The following is a 26,191-nucleotide window of genomic DNA, read 5'->3' as shown; positions in this document are numbered from 1 at the left end:
ACAGGGGTTCCGGGAAGAGCCGGTACCAGCAGGCCCGGAGCATCAAAAATGGTGCTCCTGGGCCTAGGCGGTAACAGGCTAGCGTTATTTAGGCTGGGGAGGGCCGGTAACAATGGTCCTCGCCCACCCTGGTAATGTCAGGCTGTTGCTGCTTGGTTGATATCTGGCTGATACTGAAAAAATGAGGGAACCACACACTTTTTTTAAATTTATTTATTTATTAAAAAAAAAGCATAGGATTCCCCCTATTTTCATTCTCAGCCAGATACCAACCAAGCAGCAACAGCCTGACGTTACCAGGGTGGGCGAGGACCATTGTTACTGGCCCTCCCCAGCCTAAATAACACCAGCCTGTTACCGCCTAGGCCCAGGAGCACCATTTTGACGCACCGGGCCTGTTGGTACCGGCTCTTCATGGAACCCCTGTGGCGGTGGGTACCGGGGTAATAATTGGGGGTTAGCGCTAGCTGTTTTTGGGGCTAATGCTAAGCCCTGGCATAGTAATGGATTCAGTCTATAAGAAGGCTTCCACTACTAAGCCAGAAAATTCAATTATAAAAAACACAGACACATTGAAAAAAACATTTATTTAAAAAAAACACTCCCCCACAGCCCTCCAGATGTTGCAAAACTAAAACTCCCAGCATGCCCAGACAGCAAAAGGCTGTCTGGGCATGCTGGGAATTGTAGTTTTTAAACTACCAGAAGCAGCAGTGAAGAGCTTCACTGCTGCCTCTGATGTAGATGCCGCCGCAGCCGCCAACCAGTGTGCCTCCAGCTGTTTGGCAAGTGCCACGGTTCCCTGCTGCAGTTCTCGGCATCATCTTCCCCTGCTGTGCCCGGACTTCCAGCGGCGGGGTGACCCCCCCCCCCCCCCCCACAGTCCGCTCATTCACTGTGATTGGTCCACAGGGACCAATCACAGTGATCGCTGACCAGGACCATCGACAGATGGTCCTGGGGGGTGTTGCAGAAGATGTCCCCTGCTGGAAACAGCGGGACTTCTGCCAGTTAACCCGTGCGATGCTGCGCATCGCCGGGTTAACTGAATGCCGTTTATAAACGCGGATCGCAGCAGATCTCCAGAATGATCTGCTGCGATCCGCATTTAAATTAAAAAGCCGGTGGTACATGTGTCTACATCCCGCTGCCACCAGCTCCTATATACACTGTCAGAATTCATAATCCCCGCTGGGAGAGGGGCGCTCTGACTGGTGGATAGCTATTGACCAATCAGAGCTCTCCTCTCCCGGCGGCGGGGATTATGAATTATGTCAGTGTATATAGAAGCCGGTAGCTGCGCAGTGTAGCTGCATGTACCGCCGACTTTTACAGTTAATAAATGCGGATCTCAGCGGGTCTCTGGAGAATGACCTGGTGCGATCTGCACATCAGCCCATGGACTAAAACTCCCGTCATGGGCAGAGTCTATTGGCTATTTTTTTTAAACTGCCCGGGCCCTGTTGCTGCAGCAGGGTCAACAGACAGGCAGAGGGCTGGTGTGAGAGCAGCGCAGGCATGCACGTGACCTGTCACAGCCTCTGACCCCGCGAGATCTATCCCAGACAGCGGGCAGTGACAGGAGAAGCAGACTCTCCAGCCTCGCACCGCTCAGCTTCAGGAAGGTGAGTAGAGCCGAGCCGGGATTGGTGGGGGGTGTAATGTTGATGAGAAGGACTGGGTGGGGGTTGGGATGTGGTGTAATGTTGAGTAGGAGACCGAGGGCAGGGGTGTGTGTGTAATGATGAGGGGGGGGGATCGGTGATAATGAGGAGACTGAGGATGGAGTGTGTGGGGGGCTTTTACTATACAAAATGCCTTCCTCTAATACTGAGGCAAACTAGTACACCAGATATCCAGATGTTGCAAAACTACAACTCTCAGCAAGCCCAGACAGCCAATGGCTGCTTGGGCATGCTGAGAGTTGTAGTTTTGTAACAGCTGAAGGGCTGTCCGGGCATGCTGGAGGAACACTGGAGCAGTCACCCATAGCAACTAATCAGATTCCAGCTTTCATAAAAAAAAAAAAGATAAAAAAAAGGCCTCTGAAAAATGAAAGCTGAAATGTGATTGGTTGCTATGGGCGACTGCTCTATTGTTCCTCTGCACAAGGTTGGATAAATCTCCCCCATTATTCTTGCCATGAAAAAGCAACAGGAATGGAGACAAGCATTGGTGTGATGTTATTTACATGGGACTGTATATTGGTGTAGGGGAGTGATGTTATTTGCATGGGACTGTATTGGTGGTAGGGGAGTGATGTTATTAACATGGAACTGTATGTTGGGGGCATAATAGTGATGTTATTTACATGGGACTGTATGTTGGGGGTATAATAGTGATGTTGTTTACATCGGACTGTATGGTGGTGGTAGGGGAGGGATGTTATTTACATGGGACTGTATGGTGGTGATAGGGTAGGGATGTTATTTACATGGGAAAGGACTTAGAAATGTAGGGGGAGTTCAGGGGAGCATGAAGAGGACTTACAAGTCTAGGGGGAAAGAGGGGGAAACAAAGGAATCGGGAGGAAGATTTATATTTCAATGTACAGTATATAGCAGGGTTATATTTAGAGGCTACAGTGTGTGGCAGTATTTTACTCAGGTGATGCCTGTATTAAATTCAGGGGGGAACAGTGTGTGGCAATAATATATTTAGAGGGTACAGTGTGTGGCGGTACTATATTCAGGGATACAGGATATGGCAGTATTATATTTAGAGGTACAGTGGTTGGCAGGACTATATTCAGGGAGTACAGTGTGTGGCAGTATTATATTCAGGGGTACAGTGTGTGGCAGTATTCAGGGATACAGTATATGACAGTATTATATTCAGGGGGTACAGTGGGTGGTAGTATTATATTCAGGAGGTATGGTGTGTGGCAATAATATATTTAGAGAGTACAACGTGTGGCAGGGTTATATTTAGGGGGTACAGTGGCTGTCAGTATTATATTCAGGGGGTACAGTGTTTGGCAGTATTATATTCAGGGGGTACAGTGTGTGGTAGTATTGTATTCAGGGGGTACGGTGTGTGACAATAATATATTTAGAGGGTGCAGTGCGTGGCAGGGTTATATTAAGGGGGTACAGTGTGTGGCAGTATTATATTCAGGGGGTACGGTGTGTGACAAGAATATATTTAGAGGGTGCAGTGCGTGGCAGGGTTATATTCAGGAGGTAGTGGTTTGTAGTATTATATTCAGGGGGTGCAGTATTATATTCAGAGGGTACAGTATTTGGCAGTATTATATTCAGGCGGTACAGTATTTGGCAGAAATCTAATGATTATTGTCTTTATACAGAGGATAAGGATCTGCTGACAAATTAAGGAACCAGACTCTGCAAAGAAGATTGAGCTGGAAGAAGTCCTGGGGTCTGGACCAGATGAGGAAGAAAAGGAAAGACAGCAGAGAAGACGTTACTCAGGTCACTCATATCTGTGTTTTCTCCTTACTGGTCCCCAAATATTGTAACAGATGTTTGTTTGTTTGCAACACGTTTTGATCATGGACAGGGATCTTCGTCAGGCAGAGATGACTAAGATCCCTGTCCGGGATCCAAACTCGTTGCAAACATCTGTTACAATATATGGGGACCAGAAACTTCTTGGAGAGGAATCCATTTCCCAATATCATGCAACTTACCTTCCACCGGTTCGACTGACGTCACACTGGGAAGTTCCTCGTGGCAGCGGTCCGCCTGTTTCTCTCCAGATGCTACTGTAGGGTGTTGTGCCCTGAGCGCAACACCTAGGGGTAAGAACCCATCTTTGATTTCACTTTGTCACAACTGGTAAACGGTCTTCACTAGGGGCGCACCTCCTGTTTTTTTTTTCTTCATATTAATTGGTATCTTTGTGCGGCTTAGGCCGAGTAAGGGGGTCGTCGGGGATTGGGAAAGCAGGTCGTCGGAGGGGGGGGGGGCTGTGGGGGGGGGTATGGGTAGCGGGCTCAGGACAATTTTTAGCATCGGGGCCCTGTGGTTTCTAGCTATGCCCCTGGGTGGAGGAGTGTTTAAACTATGGACTGGGGGGGGGAGGGAACCTACAACATAGAGGAGGAAGATAGTGTAGATAGAGGGGGGGACCGGGTGGTCAACATACAGGGTTATAGTCTATTCAGGAAGGATCGGACAAAACTGAAAGGGGGAGGAGTCTGTCTTTATGTAAAGTCCAATTTGAAGGCCGCACTGCTGGAGGATATTTGGGAGGGAAATGATGATGTGGAGTCATTATGGGTAGAAATATATGGAGATAAAAATAAAAAAAATTCTGATAGTGGTTTGCTATAAGCCACCAAACATAATGGAAGAGGCAGAAGATCAATTACTGAAGCAAATAAACAAGGCAGCAAATCAAAATGATGTGATAATAATAGGGGACTTTAACTATCCTGATATAAACTGGGAGACAGAAACCTGTTTCCTTTATGAGATTCACAGGTCTCAGACTATAGCTAAAGACAATTATATGTCCCAAATGGTGCAGGGCCCTACCAGAGGGGGTGCCCTACTAGTCTTAATATTAACCAACGTACCTGACAGAGTAATTAATGTGCAAGTAGAAGGACACCTAGGAAATAGTGATCATAATATAATACATTATAACTTCTTCTTCAATAAGGGAATCTCTCGAGGGGCCACAAAAACAATGAACTTTAGGAAGGCAAAGTTCGATCAACTCAGAGAAGCCCTTAACAATATAAAATGGGATAATGGCCTCAAAAAGAACAATACTGACACTAAATGGGAGACTTTTAAAAATATCTTAAATTTTCACTGTAAGATGTATTTACCTCATGGGAATAAAAGGGTCAGAAATAAAAGAAAACCAATATGGATGAATAAAAATGTTAAGGGGGCAATAAATGACAAAAATAAAGAATTTACATTACTAAAAGAGGACAGCAGTGAAGAAGCATTAAAAAGCTATAGAGAAAAATTTAAAATATGTAAAAAACAGGTAAGCCTCAAAAAATAGAGACAGACTCATTGCCAAACCCAGGAAGAAGTACAGTGCCGCCTACAAAAAATCTAAATAGACAAATCACCAGGTCCAGATGGCATTCACCCCCTCGTTCTAAAGGAATTAAGTAATGTAATAGACAGACCCCTATTTTTAATAATCAGGGACTCTATAGTGACAGGGACTGTTCCCCAGGACTGACGCATGGCAAATGTGGTGCCAATATTTAAGAAGGGGTCAAAAGGTGACCCCGGGAATTATAGACCTGAAAGTTTAACCTCGGTTGTATGTAAATTGTTTGAGGGTTTCCTAAGAGATGCTATTTTGGAATATCTTAAAATAAAAATAAATGTATGACCCCTATCAGCATGGATTTATGAGGGATCGGTCCTGTCAAACTAACCTGATCAGCTTTTAGGAGGAGGTGAGCTCCAGACTGGACCAGGGGCAATCGCTGGATGTCTTATATCTGGATTTTTCCAAAGCATTTGATACGGTTCCACATAAAAGGTTGGTGCATAAAATGAGAAGGTTTGGGCTGGGGGAGAATGTGTGCAAGTGGGTAAGTAACTGTCTCAATGATGGGAAATAGAGGGTGGTTATTACTGGTACTTCTTCTGAGTGGGTGACTATTACTAGTGGGGTATCACAGGGGTCTGTCTTGGGTCCTGTCCTATTTAATATATTCATTAATGACCGTGCAGAGGGGTTGAATAGTAAAGTAGCAATCTTTGCAGATGACACTAAACTCTGTAAAGCGCTAAACACATTAGAGAACAGTGAACTGTTACAAATGGATCTGGATAGGTTGGAGGTTTGGGCTGGGAAGTAGCAGATGAGGTTCAACACTGATAAATGTAAGGCAATGCACATGGGGATGAAAAATCCGGGCTGGGATTATGTATTAAATGGGAGAACACTTGGAACGACTGACATGGAAAAGGACTTAGGAGTCTTAGTTAACAGTAAATTTAGCTGTAGTGACCAGTATCGGGCAGCTGCTGCATCAAGGCTAATAAAATCATGGGGTGCATCAATAGGGGCATAGATGCCCACGACAAGGAAATAATTCTACCACTGTACAAATCACTAGTCAGACCACACAGAATACTTTGTACAGTACTGGGCACCAGTTTACAAGAAAGATATAATGGAGCTGGAGAGGGTTCAAAGACGGGCAACCAGAGTAATACGGGGAATGGAAGGACTACAGTACCCAGAAAGATTATCAGAATTAGGGTTATTTAGTTTAGAAAAAAGAAGGCTTAGGGGAGACCTAATAACTATGTATAGATATATCAGGGGACCGTACAGAGATCTCTCCCATGATCTATTTATACCCAGGACTGTATCAATAACAAGGGGGCATCCTCTACGTCTAGAGGAAAGAAGGTTTCTACACCAGCACAGACGGGGGTTCTTTACTGTAAGAGCAGTGAGACTGTGGAATACTCTCCCGGAGGAGGAGGTCATGGTGAACTCTGTAATAGAGTTCAAAAAGGGGCTGGATGCATTTTTGGAGAGTAATAACATTGCTGGTTATGTATATTAGATTTATAGGGACAGAACGTTGATCCAGGGATTTATTGACTGCCATATTTGGAGTCGGGAAGGAATTTTTACCTCTAGTATGAGGGTTTTTTGCCTTCCTCTGGATCAACTCATTAGGGACTCATTAGGGATATAGGTTGAACTTGATGGACTCTGGTCTTTTCTCAACCTCATGAACTATGTTACACTGTCACAGGATCAACGGGCTGACAGCATGGAGGAGGAAGCGGCATGACCTGTCCAAGTTGGGGTTGTGGCTGTGCAGGAACTACATTCACCCAGTGAGCTGTAAAGGACATGTATTGTCCCTGACCGTAGTCACAGCTCCAGAGGTCGGCACTGCCGTGCACTTTGGTACACACCGACAGGCTCAAGGACTTGCCCACCTTCTCTTCCACAAAATTGTACAGGGCTGGTACTGCCTTCTTGGCAAAGAAATGATGGCTTGGTACTCTCCACCTCAGCTCGGCACAAGCCATCAGTTCTCTGAAAGGTGCAGAGTCCACCAGCAGCTTACACAGGAACACATTCAGCTTCTCTGCCGTTGGATGAGTGGACGCATGTTGTTGTCTCTTGGACATGGCTTCGCAGATGGATTGTTGGCAGAATGGCTGACTAAAAGTGGTAGAAGCAGGAGCATCTGGAGTGACAGAAGGAGGGTAGGAAACACAGCTCCCTTTTGCTGAGGTGGTGGAGCCTTGGCTGGCTTAAGGAGGGAGCGGCTGGCCACTCTGTGATGCAGCAGGCTGGACCACTACATCGGAGCCACGGTTCTTCCAGGCCGCTTTATGGTGACTAAGCATGTGTTGATGCAGGGCCGTGGTGCCAACATTGTGACCCTGGCCATGCTTCACCTTCTGCCGACATATCTTGCATTTGGCTATGTGAACCTCCTCCGGATGCTTGATGAAAAACTGCCACACCGCAGAGTAGCTGATTTTCCCACCAACAGTCCACACTAATTGACTGCTACTGCAGCCATCTCCAGGAACCCCTGTTCCACTACCTCCCGGAAAGGTAGGCTGCCGCGAAGTAGGTGGTCTCCCCCTTGCACGTTTGGCTCCAGACTTTCCACTTCTGCCACCACGCTGACTGCCAACCATGCTACCACCTTGCTGACTCAGCTGCTGCCTCACAGGCAACCTGCAACTCTCTTCTCATGATGATGAAGCCCCTTCTGCACCCGGCTCCCAATTGCGATCGGTTTCATCATCATCGAGTTGTGCAGATGTCACTGATGTCCTCCTCAGGTTCCTGAACAGTGTCTGCTTAAGGACCCTGAACCCTGGCAACACCGCCTCCCACGTCACCCTCCTCATCACTACTTGCCCGACTAGTGGAAGAAGCGTCGCATGTCTCCTCCCCTTCTTGGCTGGGCAGTAGCTGCTGACTGTCCTCTATTAGATCGTCCTCAGTGAATAGTGGAGCTGAACCCACAGCATAAGATACTTTTGTAGGAGAGGGAACAGCATAGAACAGAGGCAATGGGAGAACAGGGACTGCTCCCGGGCCATGCCAACTGAGGGTTGTGTCTGAGGAACCCAACGACTGTTGACTGGGGGTGTCAGATGTCACTTGTGATGAAGTGGATGACAGTGTTAACCAATCGACGACGGCAGATGGGTTGCTGGTCGAGACACGACCGCTAGCTGATAATGGGAGCTCAGGCCTCTCGTTGTGACTCCTGCTGCCCCTTGCCCCTAGTCTGCTGTGACCTCTGCCTGAAGTTTTTAGGCCTCTGCCACTCCTCTGTGCACGTCCTGGCACTTCTCTGCCTGACATACTTAGTGCGTAAATGAGTGTAGTACACTACGCTACACTACTCTTAAAACAGTATTTGTCTATGCAGTGCATTTTTTGGTAAAAATGACACCTTATCTTTATTCTGTAGGTCCATATATAGGTTTGATTTTGTTGTACTTCTGAAAAAAATCACAACTACATGCAGGAAAATGTATACGTTTCAAATTGTCATCTTCTGACCCCTATGACTTTTTTTAATTTTTCCACTTACGGGGTGATATGAGGGCTCATTTTTTGCACCGTGTTCTGAAGTTTTTATCTGTACCATTTTTGCATTGATCAGACTTTTTGATGGCTTTTTATTCATTTTTTTTATGATCTAAAAAGTGACCAAAAATACGCTATTTTGGACTTTTTTTGCATGTATGCCATTGACCACGCGGTTTAATTAACGATATATTTTTATAGTTCTGACATTTACGCACATGGCAATACCACATATGTTTATTTTTTATGGGAAAAGGGGGGTGATTCAAACTTTTATTAGGGAAGGGGTTAAATTACTTTTATTAACTCTATTTTTTTTTTTTTCCACTTTTTTTTTTGCGGTGTTATAGCTCCCATAGGGGCTATAACACTGCACAAACTGATCTTTTACCCTGATCCCTGCAAAGCCATAGCTTTGCATGGATCAGCGTAATAGGGGCTTCATTTCTCAAGCCTGTAGCTCAGGCTTGGAGCAATCAAATGCCAATCGGACGCGACGGTGCAAGGTAAGGGGGCTTCCACTCGCGTCCTAGCTGATGGGGACATCGCGATTTTATCGTGATAGTCCCGATCAGCCCGACTGAGCTGCCAGGAAGCGTTTAATTTCATTTTTGACGTGGCGATCAACTTTGATCGCCGTGTCTGAAGGGTTAATAACGCGCGGCACAACGATAGGTGCCACGCGCTATTAGCCCAGGGTCCCGGCTATGAATAGCAGCCGGGACCGACCCAGTGTGATGCGGGGTCACGGCGTGACCCCGTTTTAAACACCGGGACCAGGCGCAGGGCGTACAGGTACGCCCTGCGTCCTTAAGAGGTTAAACAAAAAGGAACATAAACATATGTGGTGTCACTGCATGCGTAACTGTCCGAACTATTAAAATGTAATATTAATTATACCTTCTGGTCAATGGCGTACACACAACAGATAAGGTACAGATAATCTCTACAGATCACAGCGCAAAAAATTTGCCCTCATGTATGGAAAAATGTTTTTTTTTTTTTATATGGGTGAGATGAAGCCTTTTTTTTTTTTTTTTTTTTTTTTTTTTTTTTTTTGCCGAAAAAAGACACCTCAAAAAGTTGCGAAATCTTTTAATTTTTTCCCCCCACAAATAATTTTTTTTTCTTTAGTATTACCGTAGATTTTGTGGTAAAATGAGTGATGTTGTTACAAAGAAAAATTGGTGGCGCAAACAACAAGCCCTCATTTCCTCCTCCCCTTCTAAAATCCGAAGTGCAAAAATTAAATAAAATCAGTTGTTAAGGGGTTTATTACCAAGCTCCATTGTAAACCGTGTGGTATTTTCACACTAGGGAATCTCTGCACGAAGACCTGCACTGTCACCATTGACTGCAATGCAATTCACGTGTAATTCTGTCAAGAGAATGAACATGGTCATTCTTTTGGCGCCTCTGCTGCTGAAATTCTGCATTGTGAATGTTTAGGTTCATGCAACAGAATTCCTGAGTGCAGTTCTGTGTACAGAAATTCTGTAGTGTGAATGTACCCTAAAACGTTTTCGTATTCATGAATTGGCTTTTATAAAAACCAAAAGGATGAAGATGGAATCTGGAAATTGACTAAATATAGAGTTAGTGGTATATTTGTGACAACTGATTACATGGTGTAGGTTCTGATATAACAGTTTTATGATATTTGTATCTTATCTAGTTAGGTTAACAAGGCTTTGTAGGAGTATTGCACTCTACTGTTACTATTATTAGACCCTATTACTCAATATAGATGTGGATGCACAGCATGATTAATGTACTCTATCTTTTATATGATTAAATCATCTTTAATATAAAGTAATTAGATATAGGATTAGTCACGTTATATGACCAAAGTGAATCTTAGATGATTAATGACACTCAGTAAGGACACACTTAGTAATGATATTCAGTATTGTGTATAATTAATTTACGATCTACCTTTTGTCTTAATGTGCAAATTTTTTGCAGTAATGAATAGTTGGTTATATTAAGTACCTTTTACATCTAGGTTATGGAGGTATAGAAGTAGGAGAATATGTAATATGGTAGCCAATATTATTAAAAGAGACCATGATGGTATCTCAAAGTCTAGTTCAATGATGGCATAGTTGGCAATAAACTGACCTGTTTAAAAAGCTGATACCCACAGAAAAGTGTCAAAAAACAGCCTAACTGATCACACAGCTTCCGACGCTCATACGGGTCAGTGGACAGCGAACCAATGACTGCACCCAAAAAAGTAAACAGACAGGTCTATTGGATGTACCTTTTGTCTATTCTGGTGTGTGGGTTTGTGGAGAATTATAGGAGCATATGTATGGCTCAAAGAACGAGATAGTTCATAATATAGTGTCTGTACCTGTGTGTGTGATGGTTTTCTCACAATTCTTCTGTGATTTTCACCCCAATATTTATTTTATCAGCATACAAAATGACTGTTGGCCGCGTTGCAACCTGGGAAAAATCTGAGACTAGACCTGACTCACTAGTCTGCTTCAATGGGTGGAGGAATCGCTTGGTGGAAGAGAGATCAATCTGCAACTAATGCAACAGCTGTAGGCACCCTGATTGAAAACCACAGGTCTTTTGAATGGATGCAGCTCATTTATGTTTCAATGGGTGGGGTGGCTGATATGTGGGAGGGAGGAAAAACGAATTCTGGGATCTGTAGTAAAAAAAAAAAAAAAAAAAAAAAGTCAAACAGGAAATACCAGTTCACAAAAAGCTAGCTACAGTGTTATGGTAATCTCACAACATAGCCATTTTAGCCCCAAGACAAGCACAGATGCTTCCTAAGCATGTCGATTACTGTCTGGCAGGTACGTACTAAAATCACCTTATGATGGATAACCCCTTTAACAAGGCCACATTAGTGGTGAAAAATTTAAGAGGTTTATGAATTCAAGTTTTAAATAATCACTCTCCTGGTCCTATTCTGCTGACAGAGAGAGTGAGTGTGTGTGAACTGTAGCCACACTACCCCAGTGTACAAAAGTGTTTGCATATGTGGTGTGTGTGTGTTTGGAATTGAGGCATGGATATTTACATTCTATACTGTACCAATGACTGCCTTCTCCATCTTATCCCTCTTTAATTGACTGTTTATTCGAGTCCTGATGAAATCCTGTACATGAATATGAATTGCAGCGCACCTATGGTGAGCTTGCCAGCTTCGGCGGCAGCTTCAATGACTTACCATGTGTTCCATTTACTGCCAGTACTACAGAGCTTGGAAAGCGCCATCTGCAAAAAAGTTACATCACAGACTGCCTCTGTATTATTATTTTAGTGTAATAAAGTACATTGTGTAAATATGTGCTTTTGGTTTTTTTTTTTTCTAGAAAGCACTTTCCATCCCACCCTGTGGCTCATTGTAGACCCTAATGTTGTAATGCAATGCCCAGAGGCATCTACACCTCTTCCTCCAAAGCCTCATATGATTCCTTCAAAGCCTCATATGATTCCTTCCTACAAATCCATCAATCGAGACAACAAGACAAGATCTAGTGTTGATTGTTCAACCATTGAAGATTCTGATGATGACGCCTTAACATCCAGCAGTGAGCTGGTAAACTAACTTGCTGCTTTTTTTATATGTACAGTGTTCTGGTCATAACTCCCCCCCCCCCCCCCCCCCACACAAAAAAAAAAGTGAAACATTTAACTGCCAATTTGAATGTATGAGTTCCATAAATTATTATGGTAAGATCGTTCTTCATATTCTAAAAAAATAATGATCTGTGCAAAATGTCAGCTGCAATTACATATAGTGGCAAGAATTTATTAGTTTGCTGAGCATCTGACCTCTTGAACTGCACTGTGCGAGGTTTATTGTGTTTGATCTTTAGGGTGCGTTCACACTGAGTAATTCAAGAGGAATTTACTTGAGTAATTCCTCTTGAATTCTCCGCTCCAAATTAATGCACATCTTCTGTGCCCATTGACTTTAATGTTTTTTCTGCTGTCCTGTTCACACTGCAGAAATTCTGCTAGCAGAATTCCGACGCTGAATTTCTTTCCGCTTGAAAAAAGAACATGTTCATTCTTCAAGTGGAATCCGCAAGCAGAATCCAATAGAAGTCAATGGTAAAAAAAAATTCTGCTCGACATAGTTTTCGAGCGGAATTCAAGCGTAATTCAGAAAAGTAGTTTAAATAGCCTCCTCCTTCATTCCTCTTCATTTCCGCATGGAAATTCCACTTGAATTCTGCTCAAATTCCACTTGAATTCTGCTTGATGGAGAAAGCAACAATTTCCTGATCGAAATTATTCCTCGTGAATTCCTCAGTGTGAACACACCCTTACTATTTTGGTGTGTTTTGGTTAGTAAATTCCTCTCCACTATAATTTATGCGTAGGCTTTCATTTTTTTGTAGCTTGCTCCAGAAAACGCAACAGAAATTAGCTTTTTTTCATTAGTAAACTCATTGGGAGGATATACATCTCTCTAGCCACAACCCTTTTTCAAAAGTTAAACCCATGTCCTTATAATAGTAAATGGCATGTACCTGCCATCCTCCAAATGAGGAGTGCTGGAGCCCGCGCAGAAGATCGTGGGGAGTCCCCGCAGTTGGAATCCCCGTGGTCAGACACTTTTTTTTCCCCCATATTCTTTGGATAGTACATTTTCATAAACTGGAGTATCCCTTTAAGGCTGGGTTCACACTACGTTTTCTCCCATACGGGAGCGCATACGGCAGGGGGAGCTAAAACCTCGCGCTCCCGTATGCCTTCGTATGCGCTCCCGTATGTCATTCATTTCAATGAGCCGGCCGGAGTGAAACGTTCGGTCCGGTCGGCTCATTTTTGCGCCGTATGCGCTTTTATGACCGGACCTCAAACCGTGGTTGACCACAGTTTTAGGTCCGGTTGTAAAAGCGCATACGGCGCAAAAATGAGCCAACCGGACCGAACGTTTCACTCCGGCCAGCTCATTGAAATGAATAACATACGGGAGCGCATACGAAGGCATACGGGAGCGCGAGGTTTTAGCTCCCCCCCCCCTGCCGTATGCGCTCCTGTATGGGAGAAAACGTAGTGTGAACCCACCCTAAGTCAAGCAAAGTATTTTTTTTTTTTCTGGACATTAATTTTAGTTTTGTAATGCAATATTTTGTATTTTTACTGTAGTTTTAACATCTTTTTTTACTCTTACCAGTTAACAGAAGATGACCACTGCTTTGTCTCCAGCCCACCATCCACTCGCATGCAAAGAGCATATGGTCAAGTTGAGTACAAGAAGGGTCAAGTACAAAAAAGTCTAACTCCATATGCAGCTTGGCCCCGTCCTCCCTTAAATTACTGCAACTTGATATCACTGGCTCTACGGAACAGTGTGGATGGCAGTCTGAACGTACAACAAATTTACAGCTTTGTCAGGTAGAATTGTGAAATTCTGAAACCTATGTGCATGTTAAAATTCATAGGAGCCAGAGCATGTACTTTACATAAAATCATACTAATCTATTTATCCGAAATGTGGAACTGTCTATTTGTACTATGAACTTCTCTAAAATGCTATGCCATTTTCGGTATCAGACAAATCTCATTTGATATGGGCTTACAATGGCCTGGTCAAGCGAACCATATATTGCAACTTGTTTCACAAGCTGCCAGACAGACCAGATAGGTTGTGTTAGAATGACTGTAACTAGCGATCCAATGCTGTATGTTGTTGGCATAAGACAAAAATTTATAACTATCATTTATTATTTGTCAACATATGTAACGTTATTTGTCAACATATGTAACACCATGTGTGACCACATCTAAAGTGCACGACAGTGCACACGTCACTTTCTGGCTGTCAATCAAATCCAACTTATTCATTGTTTTAGTCTATGCAGTAAATGAGTCAGATGGAGCAGTCAGCTGAGGAGTGCAGAGCGCTGCTGTGCATTTCACTGGCTTTTAACTCATGATGGCAGAGGTTCTCAACTTTTCTGAACTTTTGACATGTCCCGACATGTCAAAAGGTTTTTTTCAATTGACAGTAACTCTTTATGATGGAGCACTGTTTGCAAAAAAATTGTCTGTATACCCCCTGTACTGTTTTGTATTCTGTTGGTGGTTACTTTACATATCCCTTGACACCTAGCTGTGAGGAGTCTGTGAGGAGTCTCAACTTGAGTAATTCCTCTTGTTTGCTGATTGGGTTAATCGCGCATATCCTGCCAGTTGGTGCCAACGTGAACAAACGGTTTACATCTTACCTATAGTGAAATATGTCCCAGTTTTAGAAATATGTTTTCAGGGCTCCCCTTAGTAGCCATAGTTGTATATCCCCCAGAATCATGATCCCCGAATAATAGGCTGTATGTAGAACCCAAACATGACCCCCTTGTACCCATAGATTAATCTGTATGTATCCCTAAGCTGTGTGTACCCTATTATGTCTCCTATCAAAATGTGCGTTATAATGTCACTGTATCAATAAGTGTACCGCTATCTATGTCACATCTTTTGGGTAGGAGAGGAGTTAGGAATTATGGACTGTCAATCAATGTTTGAGAGGAGGTTGGGACATTTGGGAGGCAGGATGATGTGGGCTGATCTAGGAAGAAACTGGAGACCTCCCTTTTAACCCAACCCTCTGCGGCCCCCATAAAAGTGGTGCTCCAACCCCAGCTCATTGTTACAAGTTTGGGGCCCATTCTGAATGGACTTGTGCCTTTATTTTCTTCCTTGGCCCCCAGGACAGATTAGGACTTTTCCATACTTAACGTCGTGGAGTACTTTTCTGATTTTTATCCCCCTTTATTTTATTTAACTGTTTTGCACAGTTTGTATGTCTATTTCTTTAACCATTTTTGTAACTAAGTACTGTACCTTTTGTGTACATTAAAGCCATAACTTTAATGCGTAGCCTTGTATGCTCTAACAAAGCTATAGCCCTATAGCCTTATATAGATGTATAAGTGTATGTGTGGCTTGTGCCGTTACCATAGTTTTGGTGTCATAGAGTGCATAGTGTGAGAATCTGTGCATGATTGGAGGCGTTCTATCGGCCTACTGATAGATGGTGGCAGCGTATTTGTGTGTGGTCGTGTAGACTGGTTTTGGGGTGTTTGTAACTCATTTTAATGGGCCTATTGTGATAGGCAGGGACGTGCACAGACATTTTGGAGGGCAGGGGCTCAAATAAAAAAAAGCACTATAAAAAATAGCATATTTTTTATAATATACATTTTTTTTGTAAATAGCGGTCAAAAGAAAAATGATACCGATAAAAACTTCAGATCACGGCGCAAAAAACTTTTAGGGGTCAGAAGATGACAATTTTAACCCCTTAAGGACTCAGGATTTTTCCGTTTTTGCACTTTCGTTTTTTTCCTCCTTACCTTTTAAAAATCATAACCTTCTCAATTTTCCACCTAAAAATCCATATTATGGCTTATTTTTTGCATCACCAATTTTACTTTCCAGTGACATTAGTCATTTTACCCAAAAATTCACGGCGAAACGGAAAAAAAAATCATTGTGCGACAAAATCGAAGAAAAAATGCCATTTTGTAACTTTTGGGGGCTTCTGTTTCTACGTAGTGAATATTTTGGTAAAAAAGACACCTTAGCATTATTCTGTAGGTCCATACGGTTAAAATTATACCCTACTTATATAGGTTTCATTTTGTAGTACTTCTGGAAAAAATCATAACTACATGCAGGAAAATTTATACGTTTAAAATTGTCATCTTCTGACCCCTATAACTTTTTTTTATTTTTCCACGTACAGGGCGGTATGAGGGCTAATTTTTTGCGCCGTGATCTGAAGTTTTTAATGGTATGATTTTTGTTATGATCGGACTTTTTGATCACTTTTTATTAATTTTTTAATGGTATAAAAAGTGACCAAAATACGCTTTTTTGGACTTTGGATTTTTTTTTGTGCGTACGCCATTGACCGTGCGGTTTAATTAATGATATATTTTTATAGTTCGGACATTTACGCGCGCGGTGATACCACATGTTTTTTTTAATTTTATTTACACTGTGTTATTTTTTTTTTATGGGAAAAGGGGGGTGATTCAAACTTTTATTAGGGAAGGGGTTAAATTACCTTTATTAACACTTTTTTCCCATAGGTCCCATAGGGACCTATAACACTGCACACACTGATCTCCTATGTTGATCACTGGCGTGTATTAACACGCCAGTGATCAGTGTTATCGGCGCTTGACTGCTCCTGCCTGGATCGGACACCGAGGAGGCAGGTGAGGGCCCTCCCGGTGTCCTGTAAGCTGTTCGGGACACCGCGATTTCACCGCGGCAGTCCCGAACAGCCCGACTGACTAGCCGGGATACTTTCGCTTTAGAAGCGGCGGTCAGCTTTGACCACCGCTTCTAAAGGGTTAATACCGCACATTGCTGCGATCGGCGATGTGTGGTATTAGCCGCGGGTCCCGGCCGTTGATGAGCGCCGGGACCGATGTGATGCTTCATATCGTGGGAGCCGGCGCAGGATGTAAATATACGTCCTGTGTCGTTAAGGGATTACACACAAATTTTGGTGCATGTAGATATCATTTTTTTAAAGTAGAAAAATTTAATAAAACCTATATAAATTGGGTATCCTTGTTACCCTATGGACCTACAGAATAAAAATAAAGTGTCCTTTTTACCAAAAAGTGCACTGCGTAGAATCAGAATTTTTCTGGTTTTGCCATAGAGTTTGTGGTGAAATGATTGCAGTCATTACAAAGTACGATTTCTGATGCAAAAAACAAGCCCTTATATGGGTATATAGGTGGAAAATGGAAAACGTTATGATTTTTAGAATGTGAGGAGGAAAACACGAACGTGAAAAAATTTCTTTTGTAGTTCTATTCTTCTTTTATTTTGTTCTGGGAATGTTTGATTCAGAGTTTCCCAACCAGGGTGTCTTCAGCTGTTGCAAAACTCGTCTGGGCATGCTGGGAGTTGTAGATTTGCAACAGCTGGAGACACCCTGGTTGGGAAAAACTGGTTTGGTTATAGGCCATTATATGCTTGAGCTCCTCAAAATCATTTATAAGGCATCAATGGCAACCTAAAACTATTTAGTAATGAAGGATGACGTCCGATTTTAAATTTAACCCACGTGGTTGAAATGTGCGCAAAGAGTAAATCCTAAAGATTTCTCTATTGCGTAATGATTTGATGCGGTTTCCACCTCTGTCATGTGAGCAAACTATTTCAATACCCGAGAAAGAAAAGTGAGATACATTGCCATCATGAACATTTTTAAAGTGTTTAGAGACATTTGATGCGTTAGTGTAAGAACTGCTGCCAATAGCTCTAAGATGTTCTTGGATGCGTTTTTTCAAGGTTCTTTTAGTGCTGCCGATATAAGATACATTGCAGCTATTACAATCTATTTTGTATATTACGTGAGTGGATTCGCAGTTAATAAATTGTTTAATCAGCACAGAATTCGAATCAGGAATTGAAATCGTAGAAGTCTTGGCAGCATGTACACACACAACGCATCTAGGTAAACCGCATTTAAAGGGGTAGTCCAGTGGTGAAAAACCTGTCCCCTATCCTAAGGATAGGGGATAAGTTTGAGATCGCGGGGGGTCCGACCGCTGGGGCCCCCTGCGATCTCTCTGTACGGGGCCCCGGCTCTCCGCCGAGATAGCGGGTGTCGACCCCCGCACGAGGCGACGGCCGACACGCCCCCTCAATACATCTCTATGGCAGAGCCGGAGATTGCCGAAGGCAGCGCTTCGGCTCTGCCATAGAGTTGTATTGAGGGGGCGTGTCGGCCGCCGCCTCGTGCGGAGGTCGACACGCCCCCTTCCCGCGGGCTGTCGGGGCTCTGTACAGGAGATCGCAGGGGGCCCCAGCGGTCGGACCCCCCGCGATCTGCAACTTATCCCCTATCCTTAGGATAGGGGATAAGTTGCTCACCACTGAATCACCACTGGACTACTCCTTTAAAAAAACCATTTAGTTTAATCCATGAATGAGAACCAGCAGCGGAAGCAAGTGGCAAAGCACTCGGAGATAAAAGATTACCTAGATTAGGAGCTCGTCTACTCAATAAATATTTAAAAAATGGCATAAATTTTTCAAGGATGGTATCCTGACATAAGATAGGTAGAAATTTGTTAATAATAGATTTAATACTATTGAATTCTAGACTATAAGTGGAGTTAAAGGTAGGCTTCGATACCATATTCGAAAATGTTTGATTAGGTTTTGGTGTAAGGAGACTATCTCTAGATTTTTGTAAAACTTTCCGTTTGGCTCTGTTCAGACACCAGGGCTGGTAACCTCTCTGACCCAAACGGTGGAAAATATTATCCGATTCGATTTGAAAAGATTCATCTGTGGAACAATTTCTGCGAGCCCGAGTCAGTTCACCCACCGGAACGGCTAAAACCGTATGTTTTGGATGGCATGACTCTACGCGCAGGATGGTGTTACCTGCAGTCAATTTTCTGTATGTGGAAGTGTGAACACGTCCCTGTCTGCTATCAAGTAAAATGTCCAGAATTGGAGTGACGGATCTGTGCCAGGTTGAAGTAAAAAACTAATTATGAGGATTATTGTTAACGTAATCAACAAAACAGGAAGCACTGTGTTCTGAGGACGACCAAATTATGATGACATCGTCAACGTATCTTCCGTACCAAACAATGTTGGAAAAGAAGGGGTTGATGTCAGAAAATATACCAGAAACCGCATCAAATCATTACGCAATAGAGAAATCTTTTGGATTTACTCTTTGCGCACATTTCAACCACATGGGTTAAATTTAAAATCGGACGTCATCCTTCATTACTAAATAGTTTTAGGTTGCCATTGATGCCTTTATATATATTATTAATTATTGTATCACTATTTATAATTATTAGTGTTCTTGCAACCTTCTTCCTCCAAATATATACTTTGTGTCTCCTTAAAAAATATACAGGTTTCATATATATTGTTTACACTCATTTTATAACTATAGTTATAGGTGTTTAATGATTTATGATTTTATACCTGTTATGTATAGCAGAAGGGTGTCTCTATTTTTGGAACGGACAGGGTTAATCCCTGGTTCATAGGATAGAAGTCTTACCCACCTGTTCCATTAGGACTCTGGGATTTTTCCCCCACACTTCTGCTTCCCACCATGCATCTGATAAAAGGTCACATGACCTGAAATGCGTCATGCTTGGCGCTGATTCCTGGAATTTTAAATGTTTGTCTTATTGAGGTCTCTCCATGTCGATGATTTTACGTGGTTCCAATAAAGGTGAAGTTTCTTAATCGCTGGCATCTACCTGCTTTCTTCATAGATTTGTAAATTACTTCTATTAAAAAATCCTAATCCTTCCAGTACATAACAGCTGCTCTATACTACAGAGGAAGTTGAGTTACTCTTTTCTGTCTGACCAAAGTGCTCTCTGCTGACACCTCTGTCTGTGTCAGGAACTGTCCAGAGTAGGAGCAAATCACCATAGCAAACCTCTCCTACTCTGGACAGTTCCTCACATGGACAGATGTGTTAGCGTGAGCACTGTGGTCAGACAGAAAACAGCAACAGCAACAGAAAATAGTTTTCCACCGGAGTACCCCTTTAAGGGGAACTCAGATGCCAGGTTAAAAAACAAAAATACTGCAGAAGCATATAGCATTCCATAACGGTCTGCCCCTGTTCTGAAACAATCAAAAATCCATTTTTGGGGAGATCTTAGTCCAGTACTTCCTAGTTGAGCAGTTGCTCAGAACTATCCTTCTCAGAATCCTTTGCTTTCCCTAAGCTCTTCAGAATGGTCCTCCTACTCCCACTCCTACAGCACTCTTGCCCATTGCTGTTGGCAGAACATACAATTTCACAGCAGAATATCTGTCATTGATGTTGCAGCACCTGCTGAACTCATAGCCTGTAATTATTCATTACAAGGTAGCCTGCTATAAACACATCTCACTCTCTCCAAGGCTATGTTCATACATTGTGGTTTACAGGGTTTTGCCATGTTTTTCTTCTGAAATTGCACCAAACAATGCATAATTTTGGCAAATATGTAGAAATAACTGCAACTTCTAAACACAGCCTAGATGTACTTATATACAATTTTCTGATGCTGGAATATCCCTCTAAGAACTAAACAGTCAGTTTAGTAAATCTGGGACATTGTTTTCTGTGGGTGATTTTCTGGATTTTTTCCTACCTTAGGCTAGAACATAACTTCCCAGATTCAGTTTAAAAAAAAAAAAAAAAAAAAAAAATCCTGTCTGCTGTAGTTATGTTGCAGTTCCTATCAGGTATATTCCAAGACTGCAAAAGGGATATGGATGAAGTTTAGCTAAAGTGGAGTACCCCTTTAAGTACATCTGTCAGTAATTTTCCTTGTTCTTCTCTTCTTAGAGAGCATTTCCCATTCTTTCGGGTTGCTCCAGATGGCTGGAAAAACACTGTACGACACAACCTCTGCTTCAGCAGCAGTTTTGAGAAAAGTGCTGGTTGGGTCTGTCCTGAAGGCCCACGACGTTCTTGTTTGTGGAAACTAACACGGCAAGGGAGAAGAAAGTTCAGAACAGAAATGCATGCTTTATCTGATGAGCTATTGCACGTATTGCGCAGAAGCATGAATAAACCAGGTGATGCTAAAGATTTGACACCACTGATATTTTAGTAACTGTTCACAGTAATATACTACATCAGAGGTCATTTCTACAGGCAATAATGACTCCTGTAAAAGCATTTTCACACTTAAAGAAGATCAGACTTGTGCAAATGTTCACATTTGGGAGATTGTTGAAAATCCTGCAACTGAAAAATTCTTTAGATGGTAGATAAAATTTCTGCCACAAATATGCCATGTTTGAGTATACCTCTAAGGCTATGTTCACAAGGCAGTGTCTGCACAGAAAATTTCTGCGCAGACTTTCCCCTGACAGCGGAGCACCGGCAGAGCATTCCAGGGCTAGAACCACTCAGGAATGCGCCATCTCATAGATGGCGGTGCATTTCCATGAGGACTCCACAGAAAGAATAGACTTGTTTATTCTTTTTGCAGACTCGGGAATCAGGATTTTCACAGCAGTAATATCTGCTGTGGGAATTCCGCCATGTGCACAATGCAGCAGAATCCCATTGATATTGCTGGGACTCTGCTGCTGCTGCTAAATCTCCAATTTTCATTGTGTGAACATACCCTAAGGTTTCTGTTAACGCAACAGTTTTTTAACTAAAGCCAGAAAAAGAAGATCCCATAGAATGCAGAACTAGAAGTGCTTGCTTTTCGGCTATGTTCACACCTTGGAATTTTTGTGCGGAATTCTGCATTGGAATTCAGCAATCACATTGAATTTAACAGGATTCTGCTGTGCTGCGCACACGACGGAATATCAGAATGAGCCTGTTTATGCTTTTTGCAGACTCCGCACGAAATGCATGGCCACCTAAGAGACTGCGCATTCCTGTGCAGTCCTGCAGTCTCCAGAATGTCCACTCAGAGATTTTCCGTGTGGACGTTCCATTGTGTGAACATAGCCTTATATTTCCAATTCCTACAGTGACAGTTTAAGAAAAAAAAAACAGCTGTGTGTGACCACAGCCTTATAATGGTAAAATGCAATTTAATATATAATAAACAAATATAAAAATGTTTCTACAAGTTATACTGCATATATTTTTCTACAGAGAAACTATTCATGGTATTTTTCTTATTTTTATTAGTTTTTAACCCTTTTAAAGGGGTACTCTGGGGGAAAACTTTTTCTCTCTTTTCAAATCAACTGGTTCCAGAAAGTTAAAAAGATATGTAACTTACTTCTGTTAAGCCTTCCAGTACTTATTAGCTGCTGTATGCTCCAGAGGAAGTTGAGTAGTTCTTTTCAGTCTGACCACAGTGCTCTCTGCTGACACCTCTGTCCATGTCAGGAATTGTCTGGAGCAGGAGAGGTTTGCAATGGGGATTTGCTCCTAATCTGGACAGTTCCTGACACTGACAGAGGTATCAGCAGAGAGCACTATGATCAGACTTGAATAGTTATTTTAACTTTCTCTGTAGCATACAGCAGCTGATATGTACTGGAAGGCTTAAGGGCCTATTCACATGGCGAAATTCTGCCAGAAATTAAATAGTGTATTGGGCTTTCATTTCAGAGATTCTGCTGTGTGAATAGACTCTTAAACCTTCCAGTACTTCTCAGCTGCTGTATGCTACAGAGAAAGTAGATGTGCCGCATTGCTGCAGATAATTAGCATTGATTACAGTATCTGAGAGGTTAATGGCAGACATCAGCGCCAAGATGTACATTTACGTTCTATGTCGTTTAGTGGTTAAAAGGTGTAGAATATGTAAGTCTTAAAAATTAAAAAAGTTTCTAAACACTGTGGGGTAGATTGATCAAAATCTTTGCAGTGGAACAGGGGAACTGCCCATCAACCAATCAGATTGCTTCTTTAGTTTTTAAATTGCCCCTAAAAATAAAAGCTGGAATTAAATTTGTTGTTATGGGTAGCTGTTCTACTGTTCCTCTGCATAAATTTCGATAAATCTCCCTGTATATGTGGCTAAAATATATATTGCACCTTATTGTATACTAAGCTTTGGCAAGGCTTCCTATATGGACGCAAAAATCTTAAAATCATTTTTATTTTTTTTACAGACAGCATAAAAATCATCTTTGTTGTGTTTGTTTATGTATGGAATCTAACAGATGAATAAGGACTATTAATTAAGCTTTCTTTCATTTTTCAGCACTGATGGAATTGATGTTTGGGATGTAAAGCTCCTGTCTTGGCTGCATTTTTAGCAGACCCTAAATAATTTAAAGAATTAATTTAAAGTCTTCCTGAATTCAAGGACTTTTTTCTTTTATGTGTTCTCTCACTTGTATTGCACTTTGTTTATCAGATGTTCTTCACGTTAAAATAATATTTAATCTACAATTTATTTCCTTTTTGGTATTTTGTATAAAATATTATGGTCTGATAATCTGTAATGATACAGTGGCAGATCCAGGAGGGAGGCAATGGGGTAATTGAAATAGTTCCCTAAACCCCTCCCCCAAACAACTTTTTTTTTTTTTTTTTTTTTATGCCACCGTGGAAAAAAATTAGTACAGGGCAGAGCTGAAGAGGCCAGGCACAGGCACACATGTCTGCTTCAAGCCCCTGTTAACATGTCCTGATTCCCTGCCTCCAACCCTGCTACAGCTCCAGCAATGTAGAGAAGAATATGTGTATGATGGATGGATGTGTGTGTATGTATGATAGATGTACAGTATGTATGATAGATGTGTGTATGTATTAAAAGAAGAAAAGGCAAGCAGTCATGGAATAACGTACACCAACTAGGTTAGGATGAAAATCTTTATTTTACACAGGAAAAACACAGACATTTAAAAACGTTAAGAAGTGTACGGAGTGGAGGATCAGACATCTCTAGTCTGCTACACTCATTAGGCACCCTCAATTGTCCTCTAGCCTTGCAGGCTAGAAATGTGTGAGCTGAGTCTACATTCTATTTTAAATGTTTTTAATGAGATGACTCGCTTCCGAGCGGTCCTAGCACCAGCAGGGGCATTGCTTGGTCTCCAAAAGATCTGGGGCATGGGCCATGGGCATGGCTTAAGGCAGAGCAACAAAAAAGGAGGGGCCGATGGGGGCCAATTTTGCTGATGCTACTTCAAGCCAGGGAACACAACCGCCAATGAGGAGCATTATGGCTGTAGCATGGATGTATTAGGTGGGGCCACTCTATGTTCTAAGCTGAGGTGGGCTCAGGTGACAGCAGCAGCAGGAGGTTCACATTTTTAACAGGTTCCCTACTTGGCGTGACAGACGCCCGTGGTGTAGGGCATTCCTTACGGATGATTGAATACTCCCTCACATACGAGAAAAAAGCATTTAGCTCAGGGAGTACCCCGTTGGAAAGTAAATTGGAGTAAATTAAGATTTTTCAAGATAATCAAGAGTTTGTGAATCTTGAGCAGCGCCTACAAAAAACCATATAGAGCTTTCAGTAAGAAATCAAGAAACAAAAGCATAAAAAGTACATCCGTGACAAATGCGATTTTGACTTAGGTCAAATTTATGCTAAAAAAACCTGTTGACAATTCATACAACAAGTATACTGATATTTCTGAGTCAGAGTACTCTGAATCGGACGATCAAATAAGTGGTCAAAATACCTTGAGAAACCAGTTCAATAGACAGCCTAGAAATAGGAGTAGGAGGAGACCTCAATATAAGCCATCCAACCAAAGAGGTCCTGTTAACCCTAATTCTAACCAGACGAATCAGGTCTATACATCAGTTCAGCCTCAGAGATCCAATCTGATCCATAATTACAGAGACTCCCTAGCACCACAGCAACAATAGGCAGGGAACCTGCATACACCCCAATCTCAGCCTCAGTACCTACCTCCTCCGAATCTTCCCACAATGGTGGGAAACAGAAATGCAGATATGTCATCTTCTATTACGTCCTATACCTCTGCATTACAAATTACCCCCATGGTAGAACCACCAATAGCCACTACAGCGGCACAGATGACAACAGGACAAATACAGAACATGAATCAAACTTTTTTAGGGGAAGGCGTACAGTTACGTGACAGAGAAATTGGCTTATCCATCGAAAACCAAATGAATGATAATGATGAGGGGGGAGATGCAAATCTGTAATTTATCATCATACATATTGACAAAAGAAGAAGAGGCGTTACTTAAGAAAGGTCTATCCTATACTCCTACACCAATATAGAATCAAAGGCGAATGACCAGGGAGTCAGGAGTTTGTCTGGCGCAGAGAGGAACCATCAGACAGCCAAGTAAAATCAATGGATTTATTAGATGCAACGCGTTTCGCTGCGCATGCGCAGCTTCATCAGGCATGACAAGGGGAGGCTGGTGACAGGTATATATACCTCCAGGAATTAACCATTAGAGTGCTTTTTGAAAAGAGTTGTTACATAGAATTACATATCCATATGACAATGTATGAAAAAAATATATAAATAAATATAAACAGAAATCACAAAAATAGTAATAAGACAACAATATGAAAGCACAATGCAATCCTATAAATATATGTATATAAATATATATAATTATAATTATCGCATGTGATGTGAATGTAACACCACAAGCGACTCAAGAAGTCGCACCGCTAAATCGCCAGTGCGGCATTCAACAACACAAGTTGGATATTATTTCAAAAAATATATATATGATATAAAGAGTTATGTCAATTGATTCAAGAGATAGAAAAATTATTATTTAATTGTATATCGCTACCTTATTAAAAAATAAATGACAGTGCGATAAATCAAATCGCAACTGATCAAAAAGGAAATGTATGAACACTACTTAGAAAATGAGATGAACTCAATTAACTAGTGCGGTATTGAATACAGCAACCGGCGAAAACGCAGGGTGTGAATATTCGTACAAGAATCCAAATTAACAAACAATAAATAAATTAAAAATACAAAAATGTTTATATGTAGAAAAGAAAGGAAAATAAACAAAACTTAAATAATAAAACATAAGGAATAAATAAATACACAGTGGGGCGCTCCAGGGTGAACAGTACAGAAGGAACGAAGAAAAAATCAAGGTATAATATTTTCGAAATTAATCCATATGAAAAGATGGGAAATTTTTAAATCCCAAAATTATCAAATTATTTAACTGTATCGATACATTCATTAAAACCTTGAGGGTGCAAAGTATGTA

General features: G+C 41.9%; 1 protein-coding gene across 1 annotated transcript in view; it reads left to right on the top strand.

Moving 5' to 3' along the window:
- Window positions 1–23,435, top strand: part of FOXR1 (forkhead box R1) — an 85,559-nt gene extending 62,124 nt beyond the window's left edge. Inside the window, exons 4-7 of the mRNA XM_056541702.1 lie at window positions 11,868–12,094; window positions 13,685–13,905; window positions 20,867–21,099; window positions 23,208–23,435. Coding sequence (XP_056397677.1) covers window positions 11,868–12,094; window positions 13,685–13,905; window positions 20,867–21,099; window positions 23,208–23,236 — 710 coding nt within the window. The 3' untranslated portion in view covers window positions 23,237–23,435. The remainder of the gene's footprint in view (window positions 1–11,867; window positions 12,095–13,684; window positions 13,906–20,866; window positions 21,100–23,207) is intronic.
- The last annotated feature ends 2,756 nt before the right edge of the window (window positions 23,436–26,191 follow it).

The sequence above is a fragment of the Hyla sarda genome, chromosome 10 (assembly GCF_029499605.1).
Source record: "Hyla sarda isolate aHylSar1 chromosome 10, aHylSar1.hap1, whole genome shotgun sequence".
Taxonomy (NCBI): domain Eukaryota; kingdom Metazoa; phylum Chordata; class Amphibia; order Anura; family Hylidae; genus Hyla; species Hyla sarda.
This window is presented reverse-complemented; position numbering and strand designations above follow the sequence as displayed.